General features: G+C 41.9%; 1 protein-coding gene across 1 annotated transcript in view; it reads right to left on the bottom strand.

Moving 5' to 3' along the window:
- The window catches only part of SCEL (sciellin), a 74,611-nt gene that overhangs the window by 19,447 nt on the left and 39,731 nt on the right, over positions 1 to 15,433 (bottom strand). The window contains 1 exon segment of the mRNA XM_030567023.1: positions 13,912 to 13,983. Within this exon segment, the coding sequence (XP_030422883.1) occupies positions 13,912 to 13,983 (72 nt within the window).

Here is a 15,433-nt window from a genome sequence, read left to right as displayed (position 1 = left end):
TTCTTCACCAATGCTCCCTAAGGCCATGGCTACACTTACAGTTCTGCAGCGCTGGTAGTTACAGCTGTGTTCGTACAGCTGTGTAGGGCCAGCGCTGCAGTGTGGCCACATTGACAGCTACCAGCACTGCAGTGTGGCCACATTTGCAGCATTTGCAGCGCTGTTGGGAGTGGTGCATTGTGGGCAGCTATCCCAGCATTCAAGTGGCTGCACCGTGCTTTTCAAAAGAGGGGGGTGGGGTGGAATGTGACAGGGAGCGTGGGAGAGACAGAGAGATTGGATTTTTGGAGCTGACACTGTTCTTAGCTCCCTGCCTTGCAAGTTCTAAGGACTGGAAGACACACAGTGCCTACCTTCAATCATTTTTAAAGTTCTGACCCCTTCCTCCACCCCTCTCTCATTCACTAAATGCAAATTATGCACTCCTAAATAGCCTTCAGACCAGATAAGCATCTGCTCAACATGGACTTCTCCCTCCCCCTCTGCCGTGTGAGTGTGCTGTTTCTCTCTTCAAGCAAACAGCTGTGAACATTCCAAAGTAATTCCCCTGCCTGCCTCCGCTCGCTCAGCAAACAGGAGCTGTGTTTGTTTTTTAAATAAGCAGTTTGGCTGAACTCCGAGCTCCCCCTTTCTTCCGGTTTGTTGTGGAGGTCAATAAAAGCGCTGGTGGGGTCCACACTTGAATCGCTACACCCGAGGCTCGACCGGGTGTACAGCCAGCGCTGCAAACAGGGAGTTGCAGCGCTGGCCGTGCTTTGCAAGTGTGGCCACATCCTAAGTTGCAGCGCTGTAACCCCCTCACCAGCGCTGCAACTCTCTAGTGTAGCCATGGCCTAAGAAATCTTCACCTTAGTACACTCAGAGCAGACCACTCCCATAGAGAGTAGGTAAGATCAGGCTGCAGGGTGAGAAGAAGGATGTTTGCGGGGGAATGGCAGTCTGGGCTAAGAAAAGAAACAGACCACAGAAATTCTATTTCTCTGGCAGTGTGAGTTAATTATTTTCATCTGGAAATCATGACAATAAGATAAAATAAGCTTACCGCAACTCTCAGACAACTTCCAATGTTTTTAATTAATCTTAAATTTACTCCACTGTTTATATTTTAAATAACTACCTTCTCAGCGAACTGCATTTTTTCCTCTTATAAACTATTCTCAATACACTGGGAATAGAGTGTTGATTGGCTTGGGGGGAGGGGTATAATTTCATTTCCTGTGTAAAGGGACATGCACAAAAAAAGAGAGACTTCTTCTGTAATAAAATATGAGTTCTACACTATACGCACTCATCCTGCCAATTACTCTGATTTATAAAACAAAGTTGAAGAATCCTAATAAATTAAATATGTTGTGATCTACAATCTGTTGTGACTGATCTGTTTGGCTATGCTTTATGGTTCTCCTGGAAAAAACACTTCTTCCATAAAATGTAACCTGGGTGATATATTAAATTTTACACAGGTAACACTTCCTTAATTCTCTCTCTCTCTTTCATGCCACATCTGCTTGGCAGGATTAAAGTAAGTAATCAAGACTGACATCTTGCAAATTCCTTCAATTAGGGCAACTGGCTGTCTGAAGGGAGTGGTAACAGGATATAGATCCTTTAGGTCACTGGTTCAGATACTCCTCAGGTTAAGAACAACTACAGTTAAGATTTCATGGTTATTTATAAAGACACATAACATAATGACTTCAGTGGCATTACCTGCAGGACTAGTTGGATGAATCAGCATTTGCAAGACTCAGACTGTCTGCAATGAGCTTTTTCTTAAAAATTCATACAGTTGCCTGATGAAGCTACACCTACAGTAGCAACAATGCACTGTAAAGCATCTGCCAGTGTTCATGCCACCATCTAATCTAATCTCTCTCAGAACAAGTCTAGCAGCCGTTTACTGTAGTGCTTTCACCATTTCTACTACCAGTGAAGCTTCACCCGTGGCATGTAACAGTGAGAGACGGAGAAAAACCTCAGGGTAAACACTGCTTAAATTAAGATGTAACTTGCCGAGTGATGATTGCAAGTGCTGAGGCATTCCCTCCCTGAAGTTCCCAGACAGTTCGGCTCTTCTTCTGAGCTGTCTCTAGTCTAGGACTCTAGACATTCTCATTCTCACTCAGGACTCGGAACTTTCTTTCCTTTGGGCTCTCTCCCATTAATAACTCCCAATGGCAGTTCACCATACTAGGGCACCCCTGGACTGGAACAGGAGAGCTGAGCTCAATTTCATTAGTAAGTCAGCTATCCTGTTAGATTCCCAAAGAGAACAGGAGTGTTTGTGGCCAGAGCTCCCAACTCCCTTTGTACCAGTTCATGGGGGACAACTACTTCGCCAGTAGAAGTCTGGCAGAACCCATCCAGCTGGTGTGTGCAGCTGCATAGTTCCCAAAGGAATTCTCACTGAGGTACCCAAAGTGCCACCATGAATTCTCATTGCTGCACAGCCCTTTTACACAACATCTACAAATAGGCTGCAACTTTAAATATTACATTAAATTTTTTTACCACTTCCACAATGAGAAAGCTCTGCTTGTGTTAGCACATCCTTTAATACAAAGATGAAAACTATTCTGGTCCAGCAAGCCAACAGCCACAATAATTTTAGAAGACTAGATTAACAGATAAGACCCTCAGGGCTTAAGTCAGTCACTATGCAACCAAGAAAAGGTTGACAAAACCCTTGAATACACTGACACTTCAATAATGAAATTGAGCTAAAACCTCAAAAGACATCTCTGTCCTAATAACATCAATATTGAAAAGGGCAGTTTCAGGCTACAAAAACAACTACAAATTGCCAGCTGGAACATCCAAATTCTGGATCAAAACCGCACCCTTAAACATAGTAAGTAATTCAGGATTTGCATTGTACAAAAATTGACATAACAAGCCTTTCTGAACATTGATTGACTGTCCAAGGACCCTTCAACACTCCTGTAACAGACTTTGTGGTGTGCAAATGAGAAAGAAAAAGTAAGTCAAGAAAGGAATTGCATTTATTCTGAATTGGGATGCGTTTTCATTCCTGTTGCAATTCAGACTAATCAATGCCAGCTTTCTTTCAAAGGAGCCCTCATTTTAAGCCTTGCACCAACAGAAGCCAAGGATGACGAAACTGAAGAGGTCTGCAGCCGACTGTGAAAACCCATTTATACAAACACAATGTGCTGCATAGCACAGAGAATTTCAGAGCTAAATGCAGAGGCAGAGTTGTTTAGAATGCTTTGAGGGGATGTGGACTGGGAAAGATCACTGAAGAAAGGACAGCAATTCATTCAGTTCTACTTTGAGGGTAAGTATGACCTTGTAAACACTACAAGAAATAATGCATTTGCATCTCTTCACACCAGCTCTGCAATGGCCACTCATTTATATCATTGAACAGAAGAGACGTAAACCAGCACTGCTAACTTTAAAACTCTGTCGGGTGCCATGTATACTAGAAATGAGGTGCAGAATCTCTCACTCAGTATAAAAGTCAGTTAACATGGGGCTTTTTTGTTTTTTGCTTTGGTGCAAAAATTTCTCACTAGAAATTTGTGTGTTAATTTGCAGAAGAAAAAGCAGTCTTGAAAGTCAAAAGCTACTTTTTATAACCACAATCAGCCTTTTCAGCCAAACCCAGATGTGACAGCAGTTGTTAGCATCATACACTCTACACCTGCTCCAGGATCAATCCTACTTTTTTAGTAACTAGGTACCCAACACACTTGTGGGTGAGTGAGTGAGTGGTGTACCATGTCACATTCTACTAGTCTGCCCAAATATATTATCTAGAAAGGGAAGATAAATTAGGAAGACATCAAAGTGAGGCAGCCAGAAATGCAGACCTTGTGATGTGCAAGTGGGGTACTTAAGCAGGGTGAGAGGCTAGATTAGACACAATTGAAAGATTCTTATTTATATATTGTAATAGAGTTTACTTAAGGTTTCAGGCCTTGAGTGCAGAAGGTGGGGGCCCACAAGGACTCTAAAAATTAATACTTGCCACTCCAGGCTTGTATTAAACTCCCAAGATTACAGCTTCTCTCTGATCTTGGATTGGTAAATGTTGCCATCATCCAAGTGTAAAACCCCGTTGAGAGACCAGGAAGGCTCACTTGGGAATTCCTTCCTGTGGGGTACCCTCAACTCTTTTCACACACCCCCGCTCTCCCGAAGGGAAGAGCTGAGAAAGAAAAAATAAATAAGTAGCTGTTGCCACCAGCTCATAAAAAATACATGTGCACAAACCTCTTAAGACACAGAACTCTAATCCTGTTCTTAAAAAAAGGTAAATTTTATTAAAAATGAAAGAAAGAAAATACACTGAAAACTCAGGCTATTGCTAGATTTTAAAAGAGCAAATATAAGGATTAAGCATCAATAGCTTTCTGATGTCCAGATTAAAGGTAACAAGCAAAACAAAAGCACCTGGGGTTAGCACAGAGGACTCCACACACCATAAAGAAATAACAGACATAAACCTAATCACATCTTCCTCGACATTTCCTGATCTACTAACATATCTGGGGTTTCAAATAAGTAGTTTCTAGGTATGATACTGATGGTTTTTCATACTTGGCCCAAGCTTTTTACAACAGAACTGCTGCCCTGTCCACTCTTACCGGGAGAACCAGACAGACAGACAAGAGGGAAGTTTTTTCCTCAATTTTAAAAAGTTCCAGCCTTCCCATTGGCTCTTTTGGTCAGGTGCCCACTCACTTCCTTTTACCTATGCATAGTAGTGAGACTTTTAACCCAGGTAAAGCAAGTAGAGAACAGTTTACTGAGAGTGATTTTATAGCTAACTGGCTGACTGGGTGTCCATAAAAGGGAGCTATTTCTCCCCCACCCCCTTCATTTATCACACATCTCATATTAAATGGGATGGCTATAGAAATGAGGTTATCACTAGCTAGACAGAATCAAACCCCATGATTTCTGAAATCATGGCATTAAATTTCCTTTTGCAAAGCAGTGGTTAGAGCAGCTTGAATAATGAAAGATGATGAAAACACCTGCAAAAAATAGGCAATGGAAACCCGGAGCTTGGTCTCTTTCCTCCCACCCCTATCTCTCTCCAAGACAGAAGTTACTTAGGAAGACTACTCTGTGAAGACTTGCTCTCAAAGTACCCACCTTCATCCACATACACACCCCACTGAAACATCTTACTCAGCCCGTGTTTACTACACAGTCTGCAAAAAAGACAGACTTAATAACCTCTGCAGTGTATACTGTACTCCTACAGTCTGACAGTCATTAAGGTTCAAGACAGCAGCCAGCATGACTACAGGCAATTTGGCAGCTGAGTAAGATTTCTATCCAAGTTTTATAAGGCCCTCATGACCATAGTGTCTGAGCATCATCTCAAATACTCCAGAACAGCTTGTGAATTTTAGAATTGATTAATAATTGAAGCTATTCTGTTACTGATTCATTATATTCTATTTAAACTCTTTGTGGCAATCCCTTCATTAATTATTTTTAACACACTGGCACAAATTCGTCCCTGGTGTAATTCAGATTAAATCAGTGGAACTGCACTAGGGTTGTATCTGGCCCAGTGTATCCAATACTGATGGATGCTTTTAGATAGGTTTCACTATGTGCGGACTTTATGTATAGTCTTTACCTAACCTAAGATACATAACTTGCTTGCCTACTGAAGGAGATCACTAATAGATGATTGAATAAAATTACACTGGGAACCTTGAGGATGATTTAAAATAGACAAACTATATCGCCTGTTGAACATACTGCTTAATGCAGATTTCGAAGTATTTGCAACTAAGAGAAGAGTAACTATTGTCATAGGTGCTACAATTATAATAAAATTATTGCTCAAGGCAAAGGGCAAAATAATTCACTTGGTGCATCATTGAAAGGGGACATCACACAACAAACAGGCATAGGATAGTGAAAACACAGCGTGAATAAGATCCATCACACAGATCTGAAGGAAAAAGTCTGTCTATACATATTTCCTTTATTAGTTATATACCATCGTATGGGTGTTAGATGGTAAGGCCCCTGCCCTGAGGAGCCTACTATCTAAATTATACATAATACACACAAATAAGTTTTAGACACAATGAGGGAAAATAAAGGCACGGGGAGAGATGCAACATAAAAAATTATATGACTAAAAGGGTTAGTTTTCAGTTTTAATTTTTTCAGTGTTAAAATATATATAATTTTAAAATGATATATCTAAATTGAAATTACTTACTTTAATCATGTCAAGCACATGCTGAATGAATGTGAGAATTAAGGAAATATTACTAATATAATAAATATATCTTCCACATTATAGTTTGTGGTAGAAATGCTGCAGTAGGAGAACCATAAAGTATACCTGAATGGATTAGACATTTAGAAAGCAGATCAAAACATTCTTATATCCTCAACTGTAATTATCAACAGTCTATGTTAATTAACCTACTTGGATGTTTTTAAGTTAGAGTAGTAACTGACAGGGAATCTCAATCATATAAACTTTATATAGTATAGAGAGTGCCCTATATAATTGACATTCCGTGTCAGTTACTACTCTAACTTAAAAATTGGTTAATAGTATAGATTTGCTTTCCATTAGGGATATAAGCAGGAGGAGACAGAATATGATTAGCAGTCGAAGGGTAGGCAATGGAAAATAGTAAGATTCTTGAGGAGTAGGGGTGGGGAGGACTTGAAGAAGAAGAAGAGTGTGGATGTTTGGCTGCTATGTACAGGGATATAGGAATTGACATTCTGGTCAGAGGTCCAGCCTAACCACTATCCTGTCTCAGACAGTGACCTGTACCAGATGCTTCAGAAGAATGGACCCTGTAATTTATGTAGTGACCTACTTATAGAGGAAATTTCCCTCTAACTTCAGGTAGTTAGCTTAAACACTGAAGCCTAAATGCCTATATTCCTTTAAACATGTTCTCATTAATCTTATGGTGATCTAATCATTTTGTGAATCCTTCTAAGCTTCTGCCCTCAATACTATTTTACTGCAGACAGCTATACAGGTTAATTGTGGATTGTAGTACTCAGGACAGGTGTATATATTATATTTTAAGATAGAGAATAAATGAGCATAGGGTAAAGTTTTACATGAGTCAGATGTCAGAAGATGTCCTCACACCCACACCAGGTCAATCAGCACCCAAAGTACACCCACACACTAAAGAACACTTCATCTTCCCATCTCTGGCTCCCACTCTCTCCCCCCTGGTAGTTCCAGGGAGCAGGGCCGTCCTTAGGCATAGGCAACATAGGCAGCTGCGTAGGGCACCTGAAAATTTGGGGCACCATTGGGTCTTAGTGTCCACCCTCTTATTTTCCTATCCCTGTTCTGACCCTTCCTGCAGGCTCCCACAGATGGCTGCTCTAGCCTGGTGAGTCTTCCTTGGGAGGGAATCTAGTAGTTAAAAGTGAAAAAACCTCCAGCCTGCCAGACCTATTAGCACAACATTGAAACTGTTAAAGAGACATTCAAGGGGTAATAAAGCCATTTAACAGGCATTTGCCAACCCCAAGGTATATACTGACAGGTTTCAGAGTGGTAGTCCTGTTAGTCTGTATCAGCAAAAACAAGGACGAGTCCTTGTGTCACCTCAAAGACTAACAAATTATTTGGGCATAAGCTTTTGTGAACTAGAACCCATTTCATCAGATGTCCACGAAAGCTTATGCCCAAATAAATTTTTATACTGTCAGTTTCTGATGTTACTGACAAAACAGTTGTGCATTAATGTAATATTTACACAGAACATGTCAGTCTACAGGACCTTTGTTTAAAATTTGCTTTAAAAATATTTCATTAGTGAGCTGGTGAAGATTATAAAATCACATTTCTAAAAATTGCTTGCATAGAGTTTTAGATGCACAATCATCTTTAGCCTTAAATGCGTGGATCTTCAGACATACAGTTTTTTATCCTTCAGAAGACCTCCCTTATCTAAAATACACATTTTAATTACTATAGTTAAAAAAAAAGTGCTTCCAAGTCTTCCTGTGTCCTTTCTGTCCATCCCTTCACCACCTCTCCCCCCACTCCCCACTGAAGAGAGCCCTTAAAGGGACAACAGTCCTTCCCTTCCAGATAGCTGGACAAAGAGTTTCCCTTTCTTTACTTCTGACTATCCGACGAACTAGTTTTAAAAGAACCCTCCAGCAAAATCAGTACCTTAGTAAGATAAAATCCTTGTTATACCTAAAATCTTTGGAATCATATTTTTTAAAGTTGTTGAAATTTCATAACCATGTCTCTTGTTATGATCACACAAAGTAAATTACTTTTCCCTTTTTCTAAAAGCAATGAACATTGTCATGAACACACTAAACCTCTCTGATTAATTTAAAAGAATGTCTTTGTTTCAGTGAGTTAAATATGTAGTAATCTGGAATGCTGGCTTAAGTTTTGAGTACATTTAAAATATAAATTCAGCTTAGAAATACTGATTAAGAAAATGTAAAACAGAGAAGAGCTGCATCATGTATTCCATTATATGTAATGTTGTATTCAGCAGGACAGCTGACTCACCCTTACTATGAAGTTTTTGCAAATAAATCTCTGACAAACTTCAGGGCATATCAAAAAAACCTGTGACTGACATTTTTTATTCCCAAATTTTAGTGCTTTTAATTAGGTACTTTCTTCATGTCCATTCTGCATGAGGGAGACGGCATGGAAGTCTCTGCGGGGAACTGTGACTCTCCGCCACCATGAGGCAGGCCTGGCATCTCATTATCCTTTGCTGTCAAGTCCCTCCTCCCCCTCCCCCACCAGGCTTTGAGCTTGGGCTGCCAGCCGGCATAGGGGCACCAGTTTAATAATACTGCGTAGGGCCCCATAAATCCTGAGGACGGCCCTGCCAGGGAGGTTAATGCAGCCACAGGGTTCTGTGTGTCCTTTGCAAGAAATAGAGGGGACAAGATACCCAGAAGCCCAGTGAGGGCCTCAAGCCCATCTATACCAAAAAGTGATGTTTGGCACTTTGGCCCAGATCTACAAAGGGACTTAAGTCCCAGTTTTAGGCACCACTGTGATCCACAAAAGCCCCACTCAGTTGCTGTCTAACCCTGTAGATTCCTACATTTTTGCTACAAAAGTTTCTGAAGCTTTGGCCTGTGGGCCTGGGCACTGCTGCCCCACTCCAGCAATCTGGATGCCAAACCCACAGCGCAATCCTCAAACTGGAGGGAGATAGGTGGAGGAGCACCTATCTTGTATGCGGGGCCCAATTCAGTACCCTCAGTGCATGCCTACTAGATCAGGACCCATTCAAAAGTGTCCTCCTGCTCCAAGCGACTGTATAATTTTTAGTGTCGTGGTTAGTGCACGCATCTGGGATGTGGGAGCCCCAGGTTCAATTCTTCTCTCTGTCTGACAGGGAGAAATTATTTGAACAGGGGTCTCTCACCTCTCAGGAGAGTGCGCTAGCCACTGAGCTATGCTGAAGGAGAAGGATGGGTGTCTCTCTCAGGGTATGTCTACATCTACAATTTTGCAGCGCTGGTTGTTACAGCTGTATTAGTACAGCTGTATAGGGCCAGCGCTGCAGAGTGGCCACACTTACAGCAACCAGCGCTGCAAGTGGTGTTAGATGTGGCCACACTGCAGCGCTGTTGGGCGGCTTCAAGGGGGGTTCGGGGAACGTGAGAGCAAACCGGGGAAGGAGACCAGCTTCGCCGTGGTTTGCTCTCGCGTTCCCCGAACCCCCCTGCAAACCGCAGGGAAGGAGACCTGCTTGCACGGGGATTCGGGGAATGCGAGAGCAAACCGGGGAAGGAGACAAGCTTCGCCGCGGTTTGCTCTCACGTTCCCCGAACCCCCCTGCAAACCGCAGGGAAGGAGACCTGCTTGCACGGGGGTTCGGGGAACGCGAGAGCAAACCAGAGAAGGAGACCAGCTTCGCCGCGGTTTGCTCTCGCGTTCCCCGAACCCCCCTGCAAACCGCAGGGAAGGAGACCTGCTTGCACGGGGGTTCGGGGAACGCGAGAGCAAACCAGAGAAGGAGACCAGCTTTGCCGCGGTTTGCTCTCGCGTTCCCCAATCCCCCCTGCAAACCGCAAGGAAGGAGACCTGCTTGCATGGGGGTTCGGGGAATGTGAGAGCAAACCGGGGAAGGAGACCAGCTTCGCCGCGGTTTGCTCTCGCGTTCCCCGAACCCCCCTGCAAACCGCAGGGAAGGAGACCTGTTTGCACGGGGGTTCGGGGAACGCGAGAGCAAACCGGGGAAGGAGACCAGCTTCACCGCGGTTTGCTCTCGCGTTCCCCGAACCCCCCTGCAAACCGCAGGGAAGGAGACCTGCTTGCTCGGGGGTTCGGGGAACGCGAGAGCAAACCGGGGAAGGTGACCTGCTTGATTACCAGAGGCTTCCTCAGGTATGCTGGGATACCTGCTTATTCCACGGAGGTCAAGAAAAGCGCTGGTAAGTGTCTACACTTGATTACCAGCGCTGGATCACCAGCGCTGGATCCTCTACACCCGAGACAAAACGGGAGTACGGCCAGCACTGCAAACAGGGAGTTGCAGCGCTGGTGATGCCCTGCAGATGTGTACACCTCCTAAGTTGCAGCGCTGTAACCCCCTCACCAGCGCTGCAACTTTGTGATGTAGACAAGCCCTCAGTCTGTCCTGTTGACTCTGTTTCATTTTGAACAACTGCTTCAATCAGTCACTGAACCAGAGAGAGAGAGAGTGACTCTATAGCCTCGGAGCTCCAGATTCCAGTCCCCCTGCTCCAAAGACACTTGCATGGCAAACACTGTGGAGTTAACATTCTTTGTCCTGAAGAGAGATTGCACTTTACAGCCATCTCAGCTAATCTCCCTCCAAATCATGCTCCTGCTAGCACTGACAGCTTCCACAAGGGAATCAGTTACAGTTCTCCTCAAAAGGGGTGATTTACCACAACTTGGATCTTATGAGGATGGCAAAGAAAATCAGGGATTGACTTGCCATAAAGTATAATCTGTAGTATCCAATAGCATACATTCTGTTCCAGTTATGTGTTTTTGCTAGCTAACACAGCCCTCTGAAAATGAAGATGCTTTGATAGCTATCATGCACTCATAAATATTAATAATAATCCATATTTAACCCAATCACATAAGAATGAATAGAATGCTGTACTCTTGTACCCTACAGAAGACAAGGCAGATGCATTAAGTATCATATTCCAGTCATTTTAAATGGGGAGTTATTTATTAATACTTTAACATCTCTCCAGAGAAAAAACAAAATCCAATTAAATCTTTAAAAATGCATTTAAATATTACAGTTCTGAGTAAAATTACATGACAATAAAATATTTCACACAAACTAAAATATTACCTTAATTTTATTTTAGTAATTTCAACATTACTAGAAAATAGATTTACTGTTAATTTTCTTGGGTATGGAGTAAATATTTTTTGCCAAAATTATAGCATTAATGTAGCATTTTTAACAGAAAATGGTGTTTCTGTTGAGCACTATTGGATATATACATTTAGCAGAATTTGTAGGTGCATAAAACTGTAGGATTGGTTACATCAAGAATAAAGGGTTATATTTAGCCCTCTGTTTTCCAGGCTACTTATAGTTTACACAGTGACACAAAAAACTGCAGAGCAAGGTTACCATAGTAACATAGTGGATCAGTCACATAGTATTCCTACAGCTCTCCACCAATGGAGGAACTGGAATATAAAGCTTGATATGTTAATGAGAACCACTGGGGAGGATGGATATGAACTGAATGAGAAAGGGGATTAAGGAAGACTTTAAGAAGCCTTTATAGTGGGGAATGGCTGTGACATCTCTAGTTAATGAACTGGTATATTTTATTCTGTAAAATCTCCAAGATTTGTGGATGGGAATGTTTCACTTAAGCACTACTTTCTTCCTAGAGAATTACACTGCCAGACATCTTCAGGGTGTTTTCCTTGATTTTGGACTGTTCTAATGTACTATGGAATTTATTGGAGAATACAAGGTAACATATGCTATGGCTCCAGATCTCCTAAAATTATACTTTGTTAATCGATTCAATTAAACTGAGCTAATTTAAACTGACTTAAAATCTGTAGCCTTTCCTATTCAAAATTAAAAATTGCAAATTGTGAGCCACTATAATTCTCAGTGCATCTCTAAAAGTATCTTTCTTGCAATGAATTCACAATTTTAACCAAATAGCTGAATTGCAAATGTATTACAGGCAAGGGCATAGAGTCAGTGTTTGTGCACGGTTATTACAGAATACACTGGAAAATGTACCATTTCCATTCTGACAAGCCTCCCAATTTGCCTGGATTTTAAATAATCAACATTTTCCCATTCTTCACTGATAACTTTTATAGTCGATTAATATTATCTATATGTATTTCAAAATACTGTATCACATACACTAACTCTTAACACACATTTTTTATATTTGTCACATTAAATTGTGTTTACATTTTTCTGTCTAACACTAACAATACCCCGCACTAATATGGCTCTTTTACCCACATAGCACTGTGCAGACATTAACTAAACCTTGCCTGTGAGTTGTGTTAAGCAGGTATAAACTACTATCATCCAGCCTCTTGCCCTTTAATGTGCCCCCTTGTGGCCAAATCTTTGGAAAAAAAAAGGCAGTCGTGCCCCAGTTTCCTTTTTGGTATCAGCTCCAAAATGCAGCCTGTAGCGCTCAGCCTCTTTTAACAGTTCCACCCTGTGGCTGGGTCATTTTGAGTCCCTCCCTTTTCAGGGATAGTAAGGGGTCTCACCCCAAGATCCTAAAGGTCCTGTGATGGGCCTCCAACCACCAGCCCTGACCTCATATCTCTATCTCTCTTCTTCATCAGGGAGGAACAAAGAAAGTTAAAACAGGAAGAAATATAAAGTCCAGTAGTCTTAAGTTAGGGCTGCCAGCCTGAATCTGGAGCTTCAGCAGTTCCTTCCTCCTTCTCTCCAGGAGACTGTAGGAGGACCCAAGCTGACCTCTCCTCTGGGTCCCACCAATAGGCAGGGAAGGACTGTTTGTTTAGGTCCCCTGCTGCCGACCTGGACTGCTTACTACATACAGTCTTTGCAGCCATTTTCCTTATGGTCCCTTTCCTGGATCCTTCTGCCTGAAAGTTGCTCTCTCTAAGGAGCTTTCCCCCATCTGATGCTGTAGAACTGGGATCGGCAACCTTCGGCATGCAGCCCATCAGGGAAATCCGCTGGCGAGCCAGGATGGTTTGTTTACCTGCAGCGTCCACAGGTTCGGCCAATCACAGCTCTCACTGGCCGCGGTTCGCTGGGTTCCAGGCCAATGGGGACTGTGGGAAGTGGCAGCCAGCACGTCTGTCGAGCTACACCACTTCACGCAGCCCACATTGGCCTGGAAGGGTGAACTGTGGCCAGTGGGAGCTGCAATCGGCCAAATCTACTGATGCTGCAGGTAAACAAACCGTCCTGTCCTGCCAGCTGATTTCCCTGATGGGCCGCATGCCAAAGGTTGCCGATCCTTGTCCTAGAACTTCTCTCTGGTGATTCTCACCTTCTCCAGCTGCCACCCTGCTCTGTCTGGGTTGCAAATTTTTATCCCAGCTGTTGCAAACTAGCTATTCAGCAGCAGCTAGGGGATGATTGCTCTCTTCATTAACCCTTTTAGTGTCTGCTGCTGCCTGCATGGGGTCTTTACTTCCCACCACACTACTCCCATTTGATAGCCATGGAAATTGAAGCACAAAAGGTGTAATGACTTCTCCAAGATAATGCAGCAAATCACTGACAAAACAGAATTAGCACACATGGAGTTTCTAGCTTCTAGTCCTAAACTTGGTCCATACTGCTTCCCCTCATCCACAGAACCCACGTAACCCATCAAATATTGAGGTCTAATAAATCTATTACGTTATATTTCTCTTTCTCATTTCATACCAATCATTCTGATTATCTCTATTTGTAATACCTTGTTCTGGTTTTATTGTCTACAGCAGTTTTTGATCTCTCAGGTGTAGTTTGTTCTGATGAATAGATAGTCCTGCAATATAATGTTATATATATATTTAATTCATGAGTAACATGACTGAGTCATATAAATCTCATTCCATATACATAAAAGTTATAATAGTACCCATCCTTGTACAGTATCTCTTAGGTTTATAATACAGTAATGAGTTAGAGCAGTGGTTCTCAAACTTTGTATTGGTGTCCCCTTTCACATACTAAGCCTCTGAGTGCAACCCCCCTTATTAATGAAAAACATTTTTATATATATTTAACACCCTTATAAATGCTGGAGGCAAAGCGGGGTGGAGGCTGACAGCTCGCGACCCCCCATGTTATAACCTCGCAACCCCCTCAGGGGTCCCGTCCCTAAGTTTGAGAACCCCTGAGTTAGGATTTTTTTTGAGAAAGGACATCTACTTTCCACAGATTTTTTAAAATTACATATATACCCACACATACAACACTTCTTTGCACATCAGTGCTGTGACCCATTCAGCTTTGTGAAAAACTGGTGTTTCTGGATTGGTTGTTTTAACATTATGGATTCAGTAATAAATTGTGGTTTGTTTAAGGTTTGGAAGTGCTTGTAGGAAAAAAAACCCTGCAGATCTGATATGAACTTTTGCATATGAAGAATAATACAAGCAGAGTACTGGTCAATTTTTCTTAATTTTTAAGATCATATTTCTCTCTCATCAAAATAATAATTGCAACACCTTTAGCAGACTAACGCCTTGATACTGCAAACACTTATGCACTTGAATAATTTCCCCATGAGTCAACAGGGCTACTTGTGGAAGTAAAGTTAAGCATGCACAAAAGTGTTACCAGGATCAAGAACTAGCTAGACATTTTATTGTGCAGAAATGAATAGATGTAATATGAATGTCATAAAGCTCTGAGGGCAGTGACTCTCAAAGTGCTCTGTGGAACATTTGCAATCAGTCCAAAGAGAGCTGGCTGTCCTGGTTCTCCCTCCTTATATCTAGGTGCTAAATCACATTAAAAGACAGCTAAAATACCTTAAATATGTTCATAATATTAGTTATTAATTATTATTATTATTATTAATATGTGGGGTTGTCTCCACAGGGATGTTATAAGATAATGAATGGGAGAGAAGGTGGGCTACTTGATTGGGAATCTGAGTGTATGTGATCTAACAGACAGACAATCTCTATTAAAATGAGAGCTACACTATGACAAAGTTTGAGAACTGCTATAGTAGATAGACCCAATCCATGAAATTACAAGTCAGTTAAGCCTTCTCTGTGTGTGAATATTTTACTTATTTAACTAATAGGTTTAGAAACTGATTTAGTTAAACTGGCACAACTCCTCTGTATTGGGTTAAGAGGGCCTTATATCAATTTAGCTTCAGTCAACTCTTCACCTTAAATAAGGCTTTAATTTACTATTTCCCCTCCCATTATTTTACTCTTTCCCTCATTTACTCTTCTTCCATTTATTGATTGCCTCCA

Source organism: Gopherus evgoodei, chromosome 1, assembly GCF_007399415.2.
Source record: "Gopherus evgoodei ecotype Sinaloan lineage chromosome 1, rGopEvg1_v1.p, whole genome shotgun sequence".
Lineage (NCBI taxonomy): Eukaryota > Metazoa > Chordata > Testudines > Testudinidae > Gopherus > Gopherus evgoodei.
This window is presented reverse-complemented; position numbering and strand designations above follow the sequence as displayed.